Source organism: Notothenia rossii (genome assembly GCF_949606895.1).
Source record: "Notothenia rossii genome assembly, chromosome: 4".
In the NCBI taxonomy this organism is placed as follows: Eukaryota; Metazoa; Chordata; class Actinopteri; order Perciformes; family Nototheniidae; genus Notothenia; species Notothenia rossii.
The window spans coordinates 8,504,206-8,527,039 of record NC_136902.1 but is presented as its reverse complement, the minus strand read 5'-3'; the positions used below and the strand labels follow the sequence as shown (position 1 = coordinate 8,527,039).

The 22,834-nt window shown below is 38.9% G+C and overlaps 3 protein-coding genes across 3 annotated transcripts in view; all 3 read right to left on the bottom strand.

Annotated features, from left to right (window-relative positions):
- Positions 1–835: 835 nt before the first annotated feature.
- On the bottom strand, positions 836–8,781 carry LOC307036217 (uncharacterized protein). Its single transcript, XM_079676316.1, has 7 exons — positions 8,619–8,781; positions 6,307–6,648; positions 5,629–5,811; positions 4,886–4,984; positions 4,079–4,116; positions 3,834–3,986; positions 836–1,719 (listed from the first exon to the last, which is right to left on the bottom strand). The coding sequence occupies exons 1-7, from the start codon at positions 8,653–8,655 to the stop codon at positions 1,537–1,539; spliced, it is 1,035 nt and encodes a 344-aa protein (XP_079532442.1). The 5' UTR covers positions 8,656–8,781; the 3' UTR covers positions 836–1,536.
- Positions 8,782–8,899: 118 nt separating this feature from the next.
- The window catches only part of LOC307036210 (polymeric immunoglobulin receptor-like), a 120,031-nt gene continuing 106,096 nt past the window's right edge, over positions 8,900–22,834 (bottom strand). Inside the window, exon 7 of the mRNA XM_079676300.1 lies at positions 8,900–9,804. Within this exon, the coding sequence (XP_079532426.1) occupies positions 9,634–9,804 (171 nt within the window). The 3' untranslated portion in view covers positions 8,900–9,633. The remainder of the gene's footprint in view (positions 9,805–22,834) is intronic.
- On the bottom strand, positions 19,254–22,067 carry LOC307036225 (uncharacterized protein). The gene is made up of 5 exons (XM_079676330.1): positions 21,909–22,067; positions 21,234–21,356; positions 20,736–20,834; positions 20,349–20,386; positions 19,254–20,037 (listed from the first exon to the last, which is right to left on the bottom strand). The coding sequence occupies exons 1-5, from the start codon at positions 21,943–21,945 to the stop codon at positions 19,867–19,869; spliced, it is 468 nt and encodes a 155-aa protein (XP_079532456.1). The 5' UTR covers positions 21,946–22,067; the 3' UTR covers positions 19,254–19,866.

The following is a 22,834-nucleotide window of genomic DNA, read 5'->3' as shown; positions in this document are numbered from 1 at the left end:
GATCAGCTGCTGAGTCTGACGGAGAGACGCAGCTCTGCATGATCACCTGATGCTCCGCCCTCTGTTTAGCGAGCTGACCGGACAGCGCAAAATGCGTATATGAAGTGTCATGAACGCAAGAAATCCTTCCCACGTGGGGGCGCGCTTATGTGATTGGCTTAGACTGGAGGAGACATCTGATTGGCTATAGATGAGAGAAATTACAAGTACGAATCGGCTGACCGTCAGGGGAGTCTCAAAAAACCCACACACGAATGCACAGCGATCCGTGCACAGAAAGTGGGTTGTGTTTGCAGGTGCAGCGGTTTTAAACGGAAAACAAATATGTGTGGATCAAAAATAGATATGTAAAACTTTTTCCTGTGTTTGGATTTTATTTACATGCATATGAAACGGAACACATTTGTGTGTGCATTGAAAAATACAAGTGTAGATCCTTCTGTGTGCATGTGTGTATTATGAGACTGTTCTGAACCCATAAGTGAGGGACGCAAGGATTCCATTTAATCGACCTGAGATGGGCCCAAGGTCCCATGGAGCTCCCACGGAAAGGTAGTGCACACTGCCATCTACTGGTTACATTGATGTACTTCAGGTAGCATGCCTCAGTGTTTTGCACTAAACACAAAGACACTATAGTGTTTAAACGCTGGTGGTAAAAGCATTTCGATCAATATGATTTTGCTACATTCACCAGAGTGTGAGGTTTTAATAACTGATGCTTTTGAGGTTTTATGTTTGACAATATTTATAAGAAATGTTGAACTAGAAAGTAAACAAAGAGTTGTAGAGACAGAAAAGTGCCGGTCCTAAACGTAGGCTGGCAGGAAACTACTGAATGTGATTATTTTATTTAGTTTTTATTTGTTTTGTGACCACAGGGATGAGCAGCAGTTCAGCAGCATTGCAGTCAAGGAGTTACATAAGAAATCTATAATCATATTATTTGTGTTGTTTTGGGTTGAAAAAACAGAGAAGGAGGAAGTGTATTCAAGCGACAGAGGTTTATGAGACAAAATGTTGCATCTAAATATTCTTAATGCACCATGCAGAAGAGCCAAAACTAATGGTAATGGTAAACTAATCTTTTATTTTATTTATGTTGTTTGAATTAAGGTACGTTTTTATCGAAAGATATTCTCTTTAATACATTTAATAAATAATGTTTTGTTCTGTATAGGTCTGCCTCCCTTGACAACTACACTTTCTTTTGTGTGAAAAATTATATATTATCTTAAAATAATCAAATCAATTAAATAAGATGATATTAAGAAGTATTTTTCTTCAGTTTTTGCCCTTTAGGTTGGAGAACTGTACTGGCTCTGGTAAAAACCAACCAAACTAATTAATCATACATTTGTTTAAAAATAGGAAGCTCTCCTCTAAAACACATTGTTGGTACATTTGTGGTTATGTTGCAAATAGGAGCCACTTCTCAAAGGAGGTTGGAGGATAAAATAAAACGTGTTAACGCTACTCATGCGAAATAGCTCCTGTACCTGTCAGCCCTGAGAGAGGGAGCAGGAAGCACAGAGGTTAGTGCCGAGGAAAGGTATTAGTAGAGTCTGGAGGCGGTGAAGCGTCTTTCTTTGGTTTGGCCTCCAGTTGAATCATGGAGTAGATGACATCATTGGCACGAGAGGAGGCGTTGAGTGATGAGGCGGTAACGACAGGAAATCTCAGTTCAGAGTAGACGAGTTCACTGGAATCATCTCCACCCTGGAAGAAGAAGAAAAATCAAGTTTATAACTAATGACTCAATAACCTACAGCGCACAAAAGGCCAGTAAGATGACTTTTCTTTACTCTTGTGCTCAGAAATATAATAATAATCAAGCTAAAAATTTCACATTTAATCACTCCATTACCCCCATTCACAATACGAAAACACAATAAAGGCTCTACATACCTACAAAAGTATACCTTAAACTGTGCTTTATCTTTAAACAGTTAAAACCTATAAGGGTGGTGGGGATGGGTATCATTAGGATTTTATCGATACCGGTACTGCTTATCGGTATCGGTATTTTTCGATACTCTTATCGATACTTTTCAATAATTTGGTGTTAATAAACAAAAAAAAGACAAGGCGATGTGCCTGCAAGACTGCACCCAGGTAAATAAAACAGATTACCCGTGCGCAGCAGCTAACCTGCCTGCGAGCCTTCACTCAGGTCACATTTACACACGGCGCGGCTGAAGCCCGCTAGCACTATTAGCACTAGCAGTATCGCTAGCACCGTTTAAGATTCAATGAGTGTCTCGTTTGCAAATGCTTCATTAAGTTGCTTGTGTCACCCCCTTTACAAGCAACTAATTGAGTACATAGATTGCACTTTGAACTATCGCCACTACATTTTTTTAAAGTGCACCCAGACCTTGGATCGCTTCGCTCTGTCCGCCATGCCTGCGGGAGTCTCTCAACAATAATAAGAGCGCTGTTGAGAGAGATGAGGAGTGGCATTTACAGTGGCCAATCAGAGGGGTCTCAAACCGGATACATCACACGGGATGAGGGTTCCCAACCAACCAGAATGGTTTAAAGTTAAACTAAGGAAGTAGACGTAACAGATATACCGATAGCAGCACCGTTTGTCCAGCGGCTTAACGGTATACCGATATCGTCCAATCAGGTACCGGTATTGACTTAGTACCAGTTCTCGGTACCCATCCCTAGTGGTGGTGAAGTCCATAGGGATTTCGCTTGGCAACTGGGAGGTCACCAGTTAAAGTCCCGGAAAGACCAAGTGCTACCGAGGTGTCCCTGAGCAAGGCACCGTTCCCTACACTGCTCCCCGGGCGCCGTACATAATGGCAGCCCACTGCTCCTAACACTAGGTTGGGTCGAATGCAGAGAAACCGTTTTGTTACATAGTACTTGTATTACGTAATGACAATAAGTTGAATCTTCTTCAATAAGTGCTTTTCAATTTTTAACTCAAGAATAAGCCATAAACCACAGACTGCCCCTTCTAGTGTCAAATATAACTTCAGTTCCTGTGCTGCTTTCGGTTAGCAGTTTACAAGGTTTATTTTTAAAATTCCTGTTCATCATTGATATTAATATCGTGTTTTTGAAACTTCTTCTCCGTCTCAGCATCTACATTTAAACGGTCTGAGGACTTCCTCTTCGAAACAGCTTGTGGTTTGATCTCAAGCCAGCCCACCTAGTTCCTGTTTTTAAAAGCTTGCTTACGCCTGTTGATGAACAACATCGATGTGGTCTAAAATGTAACCTTTTAACAAACTTTTTAAGGTATATATCTTAGTTTTTTTGGGATTAAGAGCAACTATACATAAAGAACAAATACTTATATTATAAAGCATAATACAGCGCTGTTACGGCCACCGGACATGAGGGCTCATTTACATAGAACACAGTCAACACGGAATTAACAGAACCGGGGAGGTGGCAGCCGTGACAGCGCTCTCACCAGGGCTCAACATGGTGATAAAGTTGCTTAAAATTTCATTTTCTAACAATGTATTTTGAGTGTAACTTCTGAGTAAAATCTTTAATCACCGTGTAATCTCAAACGTTAACTGTTATGTGACACTTTGTTTGTTGACACCATGTCCACACCCAGGACTTCACACCATTTCCTGTGTGAAGCCCTGCAACAAAGAAAAGAGCCTGCTTCCCCAAAGTAACATAAAGAATAATTGATCTTTTTTTTTTTTTAAAAGCTGCATCGAGAGAAACCTGTAACATGTTGTTCAGGAGCATAACGATAATAAAGATCTTCTGGTTAGATTAGAAAGCCGGGGTCCAAACAACACAGTGAATAAAAGTACAAAGAAACCACCATCTTTGTATCTGAGAGTTTATCTTACTTTGTGTTGAGAGCTGGCAGCAGTGGTACCGATGGGAACGACCAAACTGTAATCGTCACTGGATTTATCGTCTTTTGGTTTGGTGTATTTGGCGTAAGCGTAAAGTGAAGGGATTTCCACAGCAGGAGATCTGCTCTGTGTGGGCTTGTTGGTCTACAGGAGAAGACGGGTTTAGTTTGTATTCATATCAGCTAGTTTCACAAACACTAGTGATGTTTACATGTCCACACTTTCCCCAAACTCACCTTTGAGACAGAAGCGTACTCTGCTTCAACAGGAAGCTCTGAAAAACATGCACCAAAAACGCATTCAGACCACTTCTGAAACACCTGGACGAACAAAAACTGGGTCTTTGGTTAATTTAACGAGACACAGACACCTGTTTTTGGAGCAATGCAGTCTTAGCACGTACAAAATGAATCATCAAATTATCTTTTTTTTTTACATTTTACATTTAGAATGACTGTTATCCTAGTTACACTTTGATTTATAAAAGATCAGAAAATGTAATTATTCATGCAAAAATGGCAGTTTTAACTGTGTGTGTGTGTGTGTGTGTGTGTGTGTGTGTGTGTGTGTGTGTGTGTGTGTGTGTGGCCTAGCATTACTATACTTGTGGGGACCTAAATCTGTTTACACAGTCACGTGTGGGGACTCGCCTCCCTTATGGGGACAAAATGGAGGTCCCAATGAGGGGAATCATTAATTTTAGGGTGAAGACTTGGTTAGGGTTAGGCATGTGTTGGTTATGGTTAGGATAAGTCTCCAGGAAATGCATGTAAGTCAATGTAATGTCCCCTGAAGTGATGTATACATGGTATGTGTGTGTGTGTGTATGGGTATTTGTATGTGTGTGTGTGTGTGTGTGTGTGTGTGTGTGTGTGTGTGTGTGTGTGTGTGTGTGTGTGTGTATGTGTGTGTCTGTGTCTGTGTCTATGTCTATGTCTATGTCTATGTGTGTGTGTGTGTGTGTGTGTGTGTGTGTGTGTGTGTGTGTGTGTGTGTGTGTGTGTGTGTGTGTGTGTGTGTGTGTATGTTTCCTGTTGCCTTGCCTTTGTGTTTCCGGGCCCTCCTCCTGCAGAAGAAAAGCCCAGCCAGAGATAACATGAAGGTCTTGGCGAGCACAATCAGCCCCACATACAGCCGACCCCCTGCCGTGAGTTACACATACTGTACATATCATGATTCAATACACACATGAACAAACTCAAACACACTCAGATCAATGGTTTACCTTTGTTACTACTGTAAATAAGAACACATTGTATATAAATCACACTGTTACACCCTTTAGACTGCAATGGCATAGGCGGTGTAGAAAATCTTCACTTTGTGTTCTTCAAAACATAAAAGCTGTTGGTAAGCAGCACCTGTTGCACCCTTCCTCCATCACTTCTTCTATTTGGCATGCAGTAATGTTTTAGAAACACATTACCTTTTACTTCTGCCTCATCTTCGTATAGGATCAGTTCAAGAACACCTTGTTTTGTTTAATATCTTCATTACTTGATGCGATCAGTGCTTGAAGTAGAGCGTTTTTTTTTTGGATGTTTAGATTTTTGTTGTAATTATGTTTTGTTAAATGTTAATATTAGAGCTAAAAGGTGGGTGTGGCCACTAAGGGTAATGGAACTCGGCAAAGATAACTTTACGACCTGGTTCGATTTGGCCTCAGTGATCCAATAGGAAAACATTCAGTAGTATTCGTTTCTCTTCAGTTTCATAGTGAAGCCTAAATGGTTTCACGAACATTCAAGGGAACCCTAAAACTGTTATCAAACATTTTAAAAAGTACCTGAAGCTGGTGCTGCTGTTCCCTCCGTCTGCTGCTGATGGGTGGGGGTTTCAGGGGAAGAGGATGAGGATGTGAAACTTCTTAAACTGGAGCTTTGACTCTGAGGTGTTGGGGGTGTGGAGGCTGACTGAACTTCAGTGGAAAAAGGTCGAAGAGTCCACTTTGGTTTGGAAGTGGTTGGAGCTAAGATCAACGACGACACAAAGAAATTATGTGAAAAAATATTGGCAGTATTTTAGTAAAGATATATTTTAAAGTGAGTATTTTATTTGGATTCGTAACATATCATGCTTTTAATCAAAATTCAAATAAAGCTTTATCCATGTAACAGCTTCAGTTTATCAGGTTCCATCTCTAAGCGATTGACCCAACACAACAGAGCCCGCCAGCTAACCAATCAGAGCAGACTAGGCTCTGGTTTCAGACAGAGGGTGAAAAGAGGTGCTGCAGCACAGGCAGCATGAGAGAAATAAAGAGCTTTTTGAACATTAAAGCATGGAGACATGTCCCAGTAGAGACACTACATACCGATATGAACCTGACAATGAGAATAACAGGGCCCTTTAAGAATGGGACCCGTTGTTAAGTGACAATTGTTAACAGTTGTAAGATTACATATATTTGGTATTTTTGGAGCTCTAAAACCTAAGCATACTTTGTGTTTTAGTAAAAACTCACCATCTTCTACGATGATTTCTATCAGATCATGTGAGTTTGGAAGCCAACCTCTGTCCAGAGCACATATGTACTGTCCTGAGTCGGACTTCGTCAGCTTTGTGATGCCAACGCGAACACGATATGACAGAAAACCATAGATATATTCAATGCTGTATCTGCCTTGAGTAGCCTTGTCACCAGTCGTTTCAATGAGAATGCGTTCCTCACAGTCTGGTTTGCAGAGTAACTTCCTTTTTCCTGGAAGTGAAAAGGAGCAATGAACTGAAATATGTCCTCCTTCAGTCCCTGTAAAGACGGGGTGTCCTTCTGCAGAGACAAGACCAGTGTTTGGACCCTGCAGGGCTGTTAAAAAGAAAAGCAACAGTCACTGTCTGTGCCTCCTGTAACTAATTACAGCAAATAATGAACTACATTTACACATTGTCAAACAACAAGCTGCACTGGTAAATCACAGTCTAACAGGCATTGGATCTGTGTATATTGTTATCACATGAAACAGTTTCACAAAAGCAAGTATGACATTATTGGAAAATCATCTTTAACTTTGTCTTTAACTTAACATATAAGACGTGATATTTAAGGGCATACAACATAGTAGCAGCTCCATTACGCATTAAAACGTTTTCTGTACAATATAAAGTTAATATGACATTAAAATAAAACATCAGCCGCTGCAAAGTTTAATTTCAGACTTTATAAACACACTTACATATGTACCCATAAACAGTCAATGTGTATACACTGTTAAGTATACAAATATATTAAGTAGAACAGAGAGTTGAACTGTTCATACATTCAGTCAAACTAGAAGCTGTTACAGCTGTTACATTTGAGTTTTCTGCCGTAAAATAAACACAAGTATTTATATTAGTTGAACACATTTTTTAAGTCAATGCAGTTCAATTTGCTGAATTAATTTTAAACCCCCTTTCTCCATGACAACCAAACAAACCTTAAGATGGTTACACGTTGAAATCTCCAGAAAAAGCAAGTGAATGAACCCTGGAGTTCTAAATCTAAGAGGGCATATTGACGGATTAATCAACCCTGAAGTCAACAAAAGCATGCATTTGCAGAGACTTCCTGAGAAAGATTTATTTTGGGATTCTCTAGCACAGGGGTCTCCAACCTTTTTTAGGAGGAGCGCTACTTTCAAAAAATAAAACAAGTGAGCTACTTTTACTTCTCTTTTTGTTGTTTTTTGAAGTGTATATATTTAGCACGTTAACATTATACTTTGTGTGCTGTTTGGGTCATGTGGGACCCGTTTTCAGTGTTTACTAAAAGAAAATGTGTGCAATTTAATTATTTTAACCTGCTTTATTTGGGGGTGGACCTCACATCCTCTGGGGGGGTCCGGGAAGATTTTTTTAAATGTTGAAGTTAAATGCATCAATCTGGTGCACTTTGAGCACAAAATGAATTTATGGATACAGCTCTCAACACTCAGATGAAAGGGAGCTGTAGACTTTTCAATAATCCAAACATCTTTAGAACATGATCTCAACCAATAACAAATCATTTAAACTTGTTTATTCTTATCTTATGTTACCTATAGTTAGCATTCTTTCTTTTTATTTATGCATATTTGACTAATCACTCCCCTTTTAAACTGTTGCAAGAACGTGATTGGTTGATATTCATTGTGGGGGGAGGAGGGGTGTTGGATAGATATAGAGTTGTAGTAAGTAGATAGAGTTCGCTAAGATTGAGGTTTTGTTTATGCATAGGGTAGATTCTTTTAATTACATTTCCTTTTTTTTGTGTGTATTTTTTACATTTTGGATTTGCTTGGCGAGCTACTTATTGAGGGCTTGCGAGCTACCTGTAGCTCGCGATCGACGTGTTGGAGACCCCTGCCCTAGCAGGTTTCTCCGAGAACGCTTTTTGCGTATTGTGTTAGAGAGGTAGTTTCCTGTGTGAAGTCTCAGCGTTACCAATGTGAATACTACAAAGTGAGACTATAAAAACTAACCTGGCTATGAGAAATGTATTGGAAAGCGTATGTGTTTGCAGGTTGTTGCTGAATTTGTATCCTCATGGTTGATTGCAATTATATTGTAAAAACCTTTGGATGATGGTGAAACGTAAAAAAAAGTTGCAGATACATTAGGAATATTCTCATAAGTTTTTTATATTAAATACAAATAATGTGACTCATACTCATGGCTGGTCACACCTTTACCCACACAAACAAACAAACAAACAAACAAACAAACACCTGATGGTCACACAGCTGGGGGAGTTTAACATGAAATACAGAAAGGAAGATGACGTTATAGAGAAATGACAGAAATACAAAGTGTACTCACTGAGGACGAAGAAGATCAAACTGTGGCAGACGTCCATGTTCCAGTCTCTGATGGTTGAACGCTGTCTCTCTTTCTTCTTCACCGGCAAACCAACACGTTTTCACTTCTCTAAACCATGGAGTCCCTGCTTAAAATACAATAAACAGCTTGACTCTCCTCTAACACCTGCATGTGTATCACGTATGGTTCCACTTTAAAACTATGTAACTTAATGCAGCGAAATAATATATTTTACTGTTAACATTTAAATTATTAAATTATTGTCAAACACATTTCAGAAATGATTTTTTTAAGATAACTTTTATTTGTATTTGTATATGTAGAAGGTGTGTTGTGCAGCAGATGCAGTAAAGAGCAGGACAATTGCTAATATATAATTAAATATAAAAAATAAAACTATAAAAAAAGGTGCAAATCCAAATATATATATATGAACAATACAAACAGGTTAAAAGTCTGACACATTACGCAACAGTATGAGGAGTGGCATCCTGAAACCCGTACTGACCACATCTATAGTTTCATATCTATTTATTTATATTCCGCTATAATTAAACATTTCTGTAAATGAAGTATTCAACCAAAATAGTTAATTTAATAGTCAAAGCTAATTCGAAGCAACATGTTTTATGCTAATCTGATAATTTGACTAGAACAGTCTATCTTACAGAGATAACTTTAATACCATATCAAGTGTAATAAAATGAACTTTATAAATAAATTGAAGCCATAAAAGAGCTTTTTACATTAAACTACAGATCATTTAGCTGAGGCTTTTATCCAAAGGGACTTACAATAAGTGCAACCAGCTTGGACCTGAAGCAAACTGTTGAAGCGGCACGTTTGTGAACTAGAGCAGAGCTGGACTGATCATCACATGAGCAGGTCATTCAGAGCAGGTTTGAAATAAGTAAATGGTTAAATAATCGTACATATTCCCACCAACATCTCTCTGTGTCAGAATATTTACGCGGCTGCTTGATTCACACCAGCTTCTTCTGCCAGACTGTGAGAGTTATTGGGGGTTGTTAACAGTAGAGTACAGAGGGGGCTCATCAGAGCTAGCTTCCACCCGAGGAACAGAGTAGATAACACACTCAGCGTCACCGTGGAAACCGCTGTGGGACGAGCCGACGCTGACAAATTTGATCTCAGAGTAGGCGTGTTGACTCGGGTCGTCTTCAGCCTGGAAAAAAAAACATTGCTTGATTAAATGTGTCTTTAACAACAGAACAAAACGAGCAACTGGACTTGGTTGTGAAGTTACATCATCAAAACAAAAAAAAGTTGTGTTTGTTTAGGTATTTTTTCCATATTTAGACGTATTATATTACTGCAGACAATATTGTATTACTTATTTATCCTTACTGTATTTTGTAAACTAGCTGAAGCAACAACACTGTAGTAATAATTGGTTTTGGCTCGATTTGGTTGTGTTTATTTGGCGTACAGTGTAAGGGTAAATTGAAGATATTTCCCCAGGAGATCTCACATAGACCCTCGTACACTTTGTTGGTCTTCAGAAAACTGAATTCATTTGATTCTCAGATTTCCTCAAACTCACCTCTGGTGTAGAAGCACATTGTGTTTCCACATGAGGTTCTGAAAAACACAACAGTACTTTGAGAAAAAGACTCAGAACAGATTTTCAAACATGACATCCCACATTCCCCATTTGAACCAATATTTAGGCCAACCGTTCAAATCGGAGTAAAACAAGATAAATAGATGTGTCTGGAGTTTTTAAACAACAGAATATACAGTAGGCTATATTTAAACATTAACCACCCTGCCAAATCTCAATTACCAAAGAAAATTGATTAGGTATATAGACCCTCCAGAAAAACGCGGGCAAAAATCCTTGATTATGCGATTAAATATGCGGGGTTTTTATGTGATTTTATGCGGTGAAATTGCGGGAAGTTGCGAAATATGCGGAAAGTTGCGAAATATGCTAAATATGCGGGGAAAAATAATAACGATTTTTTTTTAAAATATTGGGCTGTCTTATTTATTCTCTCTCACACACAACCTGCCACTAACGTTAAACCCCTTTACTATTCAATCAAACACATTCAATGTTTATTTATTGTAAAAGCAATTGGGCTATTTTAATCTCACCCCCCCCCCCCCCACACACACACACACACACTTCTCCGCCTCATTCTGTTTTCATTTACTCTTTCGTTATCTGACCAGCTTCAATCTTGTAGGCTACTCACTTCGTTTCTTGTAGCCCTCGAAAGGGTTTTGGATGTTGATGCCCTCGGTGAACGTGAGTTGTTTGGCTTTCTTGTCCGCAGCAGCAGAAAGCAGCGAATGTTTGAATGAATCAAAGTGGGTCGTCACCGTCGATTTTCTCTTATGCTCCAACACACACTTGCACGGGGTGTAGAATAGTTTCCCCCCACTTTTTGCCCGGTCTTTAGTAGAAATGTTCGTCAGTAAATTAGATGGATTAGATTTTTTCATCTTGGTGTTTTCTCTATCGTGTGAGCTCCACACGTTCACTCTATACAGTGTTGTTTACATTCTGTGATGCGCGAGCTGATGACGTCACGTCAAGACGAGTTAAAAAATGTTTTTCTCAACTTTGTATGGAAAAATGCGGGGATTATGCGGCCTTTTGATAAATATGCGGCCTTTTAAAAATCTGCGCCATTTTGCTGATTATGCGGTAAATTCTGCGATCGCAGAATCGCGTTTTTCTGGAGGGTCTATATAAAATAAAGTTTCAATGAAAAAAATAACAACCAATGGCTGTACATGTTTCTAAAATGCATATTAACTTTAAAAGAAAAAAAGCCTCTGATCTGACTTCACTGAGTCTCCAAAATAGAGGAAGCTATCCTCTTACTGTAGCTCTCCCTATTTGTGTGTGTTTGTGAAAAGCTTATTTTATAAATGGCAGACTGGTTTGCAGTCAGGTGCGATATAGATTTAAATGTATGTTCTTCTTGTTTTTTAAATCGTATTAATGTGTAGTTGCATTGATACTAACATGTTGTATGTTCGTGATGTTGCAACTTGCAAAGCATAAATCTAGCACCTGTTTCCTAGCAACAACTGAAGGATTGTCACTCTGCAAGAACCAGTGATAAAACCTTTAGACTGAGCAGCAGTTGGGTTATTTTAATGCTGTAAATGAATATCCATACCCCAATCTGGTGATGGAGGATGGACATTTTGTGTGAGAAATGTATTTAAGAATTGTGCGTCTGCTTGTGTGTATATGTGAGTGTGTGTGTGTGTGTGTGTGTGTGTGTGTGTGTGTGTGTGTGTGTGTGTGTGTGTGTGTGTGTGTGTGTGTGTGTGTGTGTGTGTGTGTGTGTGTGTGTGTGTATATGTGAGTGTGTTGCCTGGTTACTCACTTTTGGCTTTACAAATCCTCTTCCTGCAGAATACCAGCACAGACAGTGATGACACGATGACCAGGACGACCAGAGTCAGAGACACATACAGGATCACACCTGTCGGTGTTTGAAGAGTTACATATTTCATCTAACACTTAGAGTACCCATAATCCATTTTGTTTTTTAGAGGGGGGGACAGGTTATCTTTAGGGGAAGACAACAGGTCAACAGTATTTGCCATATACTGTAAAAATAGAGTAAATCTTTAGTATGCTGGGAACCTGATTTTTAGGTTCAGCCTTTGAGAATCAACTTTTGAAATGTGTTTTGAAAGATGCTAATTGAAATGCACAGGCTGTGATTTTAGAAAAGGCCTGGAACAATATGATGGAAGAATGTGATGGACATTCTCATGCTCTTTTATGTCTCACAAGTTGTTGAAACGTTATCTAGTAAACACAGTGTGTGGATGTACCTTTAGTTTCTTCAGGGTGCTTGGTGGTTTTAGGGGAGGCTGTTGAAGTTGTGGAACTTTCACTTTTGTTTGTTGATGTTGAGGAAGCTGATGAGACGGATGATGAAGGTGTAGAAGTGGTCAGAGATATGATCAAAAACAAGCAGACAAAAAGAAGTCCTGATGAGAGAAATGAGATCCTCCTGAGTGTCTGTGTGTGTCAGCTGAACTCTTTTAAATTGAGTTTAAAGCTTCAGCAGCTGTCAGTGAAAACTGTCTTCAGAGACAAGAACAAACATGTTCATTATCAAGCAGAAACTCACCCTCAGTGACGATGAGCCTAAACCTCTGGTATCGATCTTTAGAGTCAGGTCTGCCCAGACCACACCTGTACCATCCTGAGTCAGACTGGGTCAGCTGTTCGATGCTCACAAACACAAATCCTCCTTTAGCATGTCTGATGCTGTATCTGCCTTTCTTAGTATATGTGTCACTAGTCGTTTCAACAAGATTGTCGTCTCCTTCACATTTTCCCTTGCAGAAGTACCTCCTGCTCCCAGAGCGACTAAAGGAGCATTCAACTACAATATTTCCTCCAGTTCTAGCATCGATTGTTTTTTCTGCCGAAGGGCCACCAACAAGTTTTGCTGTTGAAAAAAAGAAACAATCAATAGTTACTATTTGTAGTTTACAAATCGAAGTTTCATTATTTATAACTTTGTGTTTTTTCAAACGTGATCCAGTCACTGAGGGAGGAGGTGTAACGATTTAATGAAACAAAGTTTTAACTAAATATTTTCCAAGGACATTTAGCAAATCATTATCTTTCGCTGTTCTCAAAATAGGATTTGATATCAATATATTTGGGATTAATATTAGATTTGAATGCTTTAATAAAATCCTTGGCTTTGTAATTTTGTGTTATGATGTCAATACCCCTTGAAATTATCATTGTTATATTATGACATACCCTGAGTTTCCTTGAGTTCATTTGCTCATAACTTCCCTAAAACATTACTTATCGAAACACTTCTGCATTAACTGTTCTTGAGAAAAGAGGAGCTCGTCTCTTTGTGCAGAAGTGTTTTAAACAGTGAGGTTTAAGCAGAATGCATGTTTTAGGGAAGTACTGAGCACACAGTAAATGACATTTGGATTATACAGCATTAGTTGTGTTAGAGTTAATAAACAGATGATTTAATATATGTCTGCTGTTGTAAAACAAAGCCCCAGTTAATTTAACATTTAGACTTGTCTCCATTTTGGGATTCTTTGTTCACCGTGGAGTCATGCTAGAAAAAGTTTTCTTCACAAATTCAAGGTAACACAGGATGAGTAATTCATTAATCGAAACATTTTAATGTTGGGTAAAGTATTCCTTTAAAGCCCGACTGCAGCCACAAACTGCCAGTTCAGTTGATTTTAATATTTTCTTTTGATCTCAATCTATTTCTAATTGTCTTACTTTTCAACAGAACAGAGAGCTGTCTCATAGACTCTACTTCATTCAGCAATGGAAAACACACAACAGATCAATATGCTCCTGCCTGTGGTATCAAATTCTTCATCACTAAAATATCACTTGAAATAACGAAGTGTGTTCTTTACAATAATATTCCAATACACTTGTGTACGTGTGTCAGTTTTGGTTTATTCGTTCCTTTCAGAAGAGATGTAGGATTAAGATGAGGTAAATATTCATGTTGCACTTGAGTTTTTCTTTGCCTTATCTACACTGTAGCTAATGTGCACATGACGATAAAGCATTGAAATTGAAAAAAAAAGGTGAAACTGTTATTTAGAAAAGGAAGAAGATTCAGTTTTTTGTAGAAACTCACCGTCCACAACAACGATTTCAATAAGCTTGTATGAAGTTCTTGAAGAAGATGCAGTCAAACCACACCTGTACTTTCCTGAGTCAGACTTGGTCAGCTGAGAGATGGTCACAACAGAATAATCCTGTTTATGATCAATGCTGTATCTGCCTCTCTGATAAGCTTTGGCATCATTTGTTTCAATGAGAATGTCTTCTTCTTCACATTTTTCCTTACAAAAAAACCTGGTTTTTTTATAAGAAGGAAAGGAGCATTGAACTCTGACATCTGCTCCTTTAGTTACTGAATAGACAGAGACACTGACGAGACCGGTGCTTCCATCCTGCAGAGCTGAACAAAGGATGAACAAAAGATGAGCCATCATTAGTAGTGGTCAGTACTTCCTGTAAGATGCTGCAGTCTGATCACAACACTTCCTGTTTCACATGAACACAGATCAAATTAACATTAGCTGCATTTATATATATAGTAAGAATAAAAATCAAAGGATTAATAAAGGAACCAAGAAAATAATTTGGAGATTAAATGATTTTGAAAATAATCATTAGCAGTAAAATCAAGCATGTACATTATTTTACATAAATTATTAGTCGTTATGACTTCTAGTTTTACTCGTTCAGTAAGACGATGATAACTGAGTTTAATGATGATGTACAGTTTGTTTGAGGAAGTGAAACATACATTTGAAGCTATTAAAAAGCCTAACTTTGAAATATTTGAATAACTCTTACTGCTGGAGCCTTGCATTAACTCAATAAATACTTTAAAGGAGAATTATTCAATTACTGACATGAAAATAAAGAGAAGTACTCACAGAAGAGGAGGAAGAAGCAGATCAAAGTGTGAGAGACTTTCATGCTGAGACTCTGATGGTTTACCACTGACTGTCTTTCTTTACTGGAAACTTGTTACTTCTTTAAATGATGAAGTCCCTCCTCCAAACACAACACAGCTCTACTCTCCTCCCCAACGCAGAAACACATGGTCTAAAAATACTCCATTGAATGAACTGAATTGTCCTCTCAGTTTCAGTAATCATTATGCATAATAGCTCCTTTCATTGTGTTGTTTTATTATAGAATATATGATTCTGTTTTTATGTCTCATGAATACATGTAGGAGCATCTTAATGTTGTGGTTCATAGGTCACCAACAGGCAGACCTATACCGACCCGTACCTCTCATCAACACATTATTAAGGGATCTTCTATTTTAACCGGTGCAGACAGGGGGCGAAAGAGAGAGAGCGACACAGGGATGTCCTCGTTCACTCCAGCTTCTCAACGACGCCCTTTATTGCTGGCGTGTTCACAGTCCATCACCTGTCACTGGACTGCACTCCAAATAAATCCCTTCAGACCTGTGAGATTTAGTTTCCACATGTTTATTGAAATGAATTCATCCGTCTCTTTTTATTATAGTTTTCAATGTATTCTTTTCGGTCCTGTATTTGTTTTTCCAGGTGTAACATTTCATTTAAAAGGTCCCAGGTCATGGCCATTTCTACTGATCATAATTCCATTGTTGAGGTCGACTAAACATAGATTTACATTGTTCAATGTTCCAAACTCACATTGGTTTCTCATACAGCATCTCTGTATAGTATGTGCATTCACTCTCTGTCCTAAACGGCTTGTTGGAGCTCCTGCCCCCCCCCCCCCCCTCCCTTTGAGCCCAGTGGCCGTCTGTGAGACAGCGAGACACAGCGAAACCCAGCCCGAAACACACACACACACAGCCTGGCTGGGAGTTTGTGTGTGTGCTCAGGCTGAATTCCGCGGTGTCTCGCTGTCTCGCCGACCCCACACCAGGGAGCCAGCTCACAGTGGGACCTTTAAGTTACAATAATAATAATTGATGGATTAATTTCACTATGTTATTCGAGCTTGTTTAAAGGTCCCATGTCATGCTTTTCTGGTTAGTACCCGTCCTCTTGTGTGTTATGAAGGTTTTTCTGCATGTGAACGGTCTGCAGAGTCACAAACCCTCAAAGTACACCCTGTAGCGAGTAAAACTCTAAAACAGAAAATACCTGTCTATGCTGCCCCAGAACGCCTCGTTGGAGATTTCTCTTTTTCTTCCTGGGTACAGTGACGTATTTGGTTATAGTTACGTTGCGTCCGCGGAGCCGTTACGTTTGGACCAATCCGCGGACTTCCTCACACACACACACACACTCGGCGGGACGTTGCCAGGCTCGCTGCTGCGAGGAGCGGGACACTGTGAGCTGGCTCACTGGTGTGGGGTCAGCGAGACACCGCGGAACTCAGCCTGAGCACACACACAAACTTCCAGCCAGGCTTCGGGTGTGTGTTTGGGGCTGGGTTTCGCTGTGTCTCGTTGTCTCGCAGACGGCCACTGGCCTCACAGGGTGGGGGGGTGGGCAGGAGCTCCAACAAGCCGTTTAGGACAGAGAGTGAATACACATACTTTACAGAGACGCTAGATGAGAAACCAATGTGAGTTTGGAACATTGAACAATATAAATCTATTTTAGTAGACAATGGAATTATGATCAGTAGAATTGGCCATGTCATGGGACCTTTAATATACTGATATACGGATACTGATTCCGGCGATCATTGATCGGCCCCAAAATTGGCGATCGGAGCATCCCTAGCCTGAACAAATGAACTGTTAGTAAGGGAGTAGGAAGTTGGGAAGGGGGCATCGGCATCTTAACTTTACGACCTGGCTCTATGAAGCCTGGGTGATTGTTACATTCCCTACTAAACTAGGGGTACAAAGGGAAGTAACAAAACACCAAAATATCCAGGCGAGAGAAAAAGGAGAGGAAACTGTCTACTGAAGCCACAAAGTGAGGTTCTAATTGATACAAAAGAAAAGAGGCCCACCAGCCAAATTGCAAAACAAACTTAAGTGAATGAGGTCAACTTTCTTCCAAAAGAAAGCGACTAACATTAAAACAATACACGGAGACACTACACTACAGCATGTATCACGGACTGCATGCGGCCAGAGGAGAAGAAAGAGAGAGACTGCAGCCTTTCTCAGGTCCTTTAAGGAGGCCCTGATTGGGGATTGGGAGCACCTGGCGGAGAGGCTGCACCTGGAGACAATCAGAGGGAGAGAGAGACACACACACACAACGGCACGTAACAGTGATCCAATAGGGAAAAGTTTGGTAGTCTTCGCTTCTCTTCAGTTTCATAGTGAAGCCTAAATGGTTTCACGAACATTCTCGGGAACCCTACAACTGTTATCAAAGATATTAAAAAGTACCTGAAGCTGGTGCTGCTGTTCCCTCCGTCTGCTGCTGATGGGTGGGGGTTTCAGGGGAAGAGGATGAGGAGGTGAAACTTATTAAACTGGAGCTTTGCCTCTGAGGTGTTGGGGGTGTGGAGGCTGACTGAACTTCAGTGGAAAAAGGTTGAAGAGTCCGCTTTGGTTTGGTAGTGGTTGGAGCTGAGATCAATGAAGACACAAAGAAAGGATGAGGTGCAGATTTTACACTGGTTGAACTAATAGTGGTAACATTACTTTAGAAGAAGTCAATTATTTTCAGTACTTAATTTGCAATCACACTAATAATGCTTATGAATAATATAAATCATGAATAATATATATTTTTTTAAAGGGGCCCTATTTAACTTTTGGGTCTGTTCCCTTTCCTGTATTGTTACATAAGTTGTTGTGCATGTAAATGGTCTGCAAAGGATAATATCCCTGTGTTCCCTCCAGAGGGAGTTTCTCTCCCACACACATTTTCCCAAGTTTAACTTTGGACTTTAGACACAAATGATGTACAATCTGTGACATGGACACCGTTTAGTGTACGTATATATTAAGTAGAACAGAGTTGAATGAACCGTGTAGTGACCTTTCAACCTAATCTATACTTAAGCCCCTGAGGGGTGCGAACGGGAGAACGTTGTTCGGACGCGTGTTAAAACAATGTCCATATGAGTCGTATTCTTGAATGGCCTTTATTTTGTGTTCCATATATTCACCATATGGATTGTATCCACATTGCTTCTTCTGTTACCATTCAGAGAACAATACTGTATATGCATGCCAGTCACGCTGGATGCAAACCGTTAAACACAGCTCAACTCGACACAGCTTGTCCAGACACGGTCAAAAACTGTTTGCTACCGTCCCACACACCTGAATCTGATCACCCAGTGATTACATACACTCACAAGTGAATGCTCTATCTAGTGTTCAATGGCAGAACTGCACGTTACATTAAACTTGTGCAGATAAAATAAAAATAAAGACATGCATTAGACACAAAATGATGTTCAATCTGTGATATGGACACTGTTTAGTGTATCTATATTTATTAATCAGAACAGAGTTGAATGAACTTTTCATATATTCAGTCAAACTAGAAGCTTTTAGAGGTTTACATTTGAATATTCTGTCTCACAAAAAACATTGGTAAAATGTCCAATGTTTTAAGTCAATGCAACATTATTTAAAACTTATTTGCAATTATGAAAAACTGAAACATCCCACTTCTCCATGACAACCGAACAAACCATAAGCTTGTTGTACGATGTTGAGATCTCCAGAAAAGCAAGTTAATGAACCCTAGAGTTTCAGATCTAAGGGGGCATGTTGACAGAAATACAAAGTGTGCTCACTGAGGGCGAAGAAGATCAAACTGTGGCAGACGTCCATGTTCGAGTCTCTGATGGTTGAACGCTGTCTCTCTTTCTTCTTCACCTGCAAACCAACACGTTTTCTCTAAACGATGGAGTCCCTGCTTAAAATACAATAAACAGCTTGACTCTCCTCTCTAACACCTGCATGTGTATCACGAATGGTTCCACTTTAAAAATGTGCTACTCAATGGAGGAAAATAATATATTTTGTTTTTAACATTTACATTATTAAATTATTGTCAAACACATTTCAGAAATGATTTGTTTAAGAAAACTTTTATTTGTACCCCGAGAAAGTGTGTTGTGCAGCAGATGCAGTACAGAGCAGGAAGAGTACTAATATAAAATACAATATCAAAAATAAAACTATTAAAAAAAAGGTGCAAATATATAAACAATACAAACAGGTTAAAAGTCTGACACATTATGCAACAGTATGAGGAGTGGCATCTTTTAACCCGTACTGACCACATCTATAGTTTCATATCTATTTATTTATATTCCGCTATAATTAAACATTTCTGTAAATTAAGCCTTTAACCAAAATAGTCAATTTAATAGTGAAAGCTAATTCGAAGCAACATGTTTTATGCTAATCTGATAATTTGACTAGAACAGTCTACCTTACGGAGATAACTTTAATACCATATCAAGTTTAATAAAATGAACTTTATAAATAAATTGAAGCCATATAAAAAATGTTTACATTAAACTACAGATCATTTAGCTGAGTCTTTTATCCAAAGGGACGTACAATAAGTGCAACCAGCTTTGACCTGAAGCAAACTGTTGAAGCGGCACGTTTGTGAACTAGAGCAGAGATGGACTGATCATCACATGAGCAGGTCATTCAAAGCAGGTTTGAAATAAGTAAATGGTTAAATAATCGTACATATTCCCACCAACATCTCTCTGTTTCAGAATATTTACGCGGCTGCTTAATTCACACCAGCTTCTTCTGCCAGACTGTGAGAGTTATTGGGGGTTGTTAACAGTAGAGTACAGAGGGGGCTCATCAGAGCTAGCTTCCACCCGAGGAACAGAGTAGATAACACACTCAGCGTCACCGTGGAAACCGCTGTGGGACGAGCCGACGTTGACAAATTTGATCTCCCTTGAGACGTGTTGACTCGGGTCGTCTTCATCCTGGAGGAAAAAACATTGCTTGATTAAATGTGTCTTTAACAACAGAACAAAACAAGCAACTGGAATTGTTGTGAAGTTACGTCATCAAAACAAAAAAAAGTTATTAGTAAAAAATTATATTACTGCAGACAATATTGTATAACTTGTTTATCCTTACTGTACTTTGTAAATTAGCTGCAGAGAAATCGTTGTAATAATAATTGGTTTGGGCTCAATTTGTGTTTATTTGGAGATTTCACATAGACCCTCGTACACGTCGTTGATCTTCAGAAAACTGAATTAGTATGATGCTCAGATTTTCTCAAACTCACCTCTGGTGCAGAAGCACATTGTGTTTCCACATGAGGTTCTGAAAAACAAAACAGTACTTTGAGAAAAAGACTCAGAACAGGTTTTCAAACATGACATCACACATTCCCCATTTGAACCAATATTTGGGACAACTATTAAGATCCGAGTAAAACAAGATACATAGATGTATTTTGAGTTTGTAAACAACAGAATATACAGTATATTTCGTTTAGTTTTTTTCCCGTATAATTGTGTAGTTGCATAGATACTACTAGACTAAATGTTCTATGTTTGCGATGTTGCGACTTACAGTACAAAGCATAACTTTTGCACCTGTTTCCTCTGCAACAGCAACAACTGAAGTGTGCGTGCGTGTGTGAGTGAGAGAGAGAGACCTGCTTCCTCACCTTTGGCTTTACAAGTCCTCTTCCTGCAGAATACCAGCACAGACAGTGATGACACGATGACCAGGACGACCAGAGTCAGAGACACATACAGGATCACAGCTGTTTGAGCACAAGAACAAGTTACAGTTACTGGTAAACTATGACATCTCACACTTAAAGTGCCCATAAACCATTTGTTTTTTAGGGGGGGGGGGGGGTGGGGTGGGGTGGGGACAGGTTATCTTGAGGGGAAGACAACAGGTCAACAGTATTTGCCATATACTGTCAAAATAGAGTAAATCTTTTGAACGCTGGGAACCTAATTCAAAAAAGTACAGCATTTTAAAATCTACTTTTATGTATGTATTTTATGTAATGTGTTTAATGTGTTTGTACAGGCTGTGATTCTAGAAAAGGCAAGAAAAAATATAATGGAAGAATATGACGGACATTCCCATGCTTTATTATGTCTTATACGTTGTTTAAACGTTATCTAGTAAACACAGTGTGTGGATGTACCAGTTGTTTCAGGGTGCTTGGTGGTTTTAGGGGAGGCTGGTGTAGTTGTGGAGCTTTCACTTTGGTTTGATGTCTCTGTAGAGGCTGATGGGACGGATGATGATGGAGTAGAAGTGGTAAGAGCTGTGAACAAAAACGAGCAAGAAGTCCTGATGAGAGAAATTAGATCCTCCTGAGTGTCTGTGTGTGTCAGCTGAACTAAATTGAATTTAAACCTCAGCAGCTGTCAGTGAAAACTGTCTTCAGAGACATATCATTTTCATTATAAAGCAGAAATTCACCATCAGTGACGATGAGCCTAAACCTTTGATATAGATCATCGGAGTAAGTTATTTCCAGACCACACCGGTACCATCCTGAGTCAGACTGGGTCAGCTGTTCAATGCTCACGTACAGAAAATGTCCTGTTTGAGATACAGTATATTGTAAAAACCTTTGGATGAAGGTAAAACGTAAAAAAAAGTTGCAGATACATTAGGAATATGCTCATAAGTTTTTTATATTAAATACAAATAATGTGACTCACACTCATGGCTGGTCACACCTTTACCCACACAAACAAACAAACAAACAAACAAACAAACAGCTGATGGTCACAGCTGGGGGAGTTTAACATGAAATACAGAAAGGAAGATGACGTTATAGAGAAATGACAGAAATACGAAGTGTACTCACTGAAAACGAAGAAGATCAAACTGTGACAGACGTCCATGTTCGAGTCTCGGATGGTTGAACGCTGTCTCTCTTTCTTCTTCACTGGCAAACCAACACGTTTTCACTTCTCTAAACGATGGAGTCCCTGCTTAAAATACAATAAACAGCTTGACTCTTCTCTAACACCTGCATGTGTATCACGTATGGTTCCACTTTAAAACTATGTAACTTAATGCAGCGAAATAATATATTTTACTGTTAACATTTAAATTATTAAATTATTGTCAAACACATTTCAGAAATGATTTGTTTAAGATAACTTTTATTTGTATTTGTATATGTAGAAGGTGTGTTGTGCAGCAGATGCAGTACAGAGCAGGACAATTGCTAATATATAATTAAATATAAAAAATAAAACTATAAAAAAAGGTGCAAATCCAAATATATATATATGAACAATACAAACAGGTTAAAAGTCTGACACATTACGCAACAGTATGAGGAGTGGCATCCTGAAACCCGTACTGACCACATCTATAGTTTCATATCTATGTATTTATATTCCGCTATAATTAAACATTTCTGTAAATGAAGTCTACAACCAAAATAGTTAATTTAATAGTCAAAGCTAATTCGAAGCAACATGTTTTATGCTAATCTGCTAACTTGACTAGAACAGTCTATCTAACAGAGATAACTTTAATACCATATCAAGTGTAATAAAATGAACTTTATAAATAAATTGAAGCCATAAAAGAGCTTTTTACATTAAACTACAGATCATTTAGCTGAGGCTTTTATCTAAAGGGACTTACAATAAGTGCAACCAGCTTTGACCTGAAGCAAACTCTTGAAGCGGCACGTTTGTGAACTAGAGCAGAGCTGGACTGATCATCACATGAGCAGGTCATTCAGAGCAGGTTTGAAATAAGTAAATGATTAAATAA

What these genes read in the sequence shown, in the direction of transcription:
- LOC307036225 (XM_079676330.1), bottom strand. Translation starts at nt 21,945, where the DNA reads ATGGACGTCTGTCACAGTTTGATCTTCTTCGTTTTCA. An exon ending in TTTGATCTTCTTCGTTTTCA is followed by an intron (nt 21,357 to 21,908) that starts GTGAGTACACTT and finishes TTTTGTTCACAG; the next exon opens with CTCTTACCACTTCTACTCCA. An exon ending in CAAGCACCCTGAAACAACTG is followed by an intron (nt 20,835 to 21,233) that starts GTACATCCACAC and finishes GTGCTCAAACAG; the next exon opens with CTGTGATCCTGTATGTGTCT.
- LOC307036217 (XM_079676316.1), bottom strand. Translation starts at nt 8,655, where the DNA reads ATGGACGTCTGCCACAGTTTGATCTTCTTCGTCCTCA. An exon ending in AACAGCAGCACCAGCTTCAG is followed by an intron (nt 4,985 to 5,628) that starts GTACTTTTTAAA and finishes AACTCACGGCAG; the next exon opens with GGGGTCGGCTGTATGTGGGG. An exon ending in CTGCCAGCTCTCAACACAAA is followed by an intron (nt 1,720 to 3,833) that starts GTAAGATAAACT and finishes TTCTTCTTCCAG; the next exon opens with GGTGGAGATGATTCCAGTGA.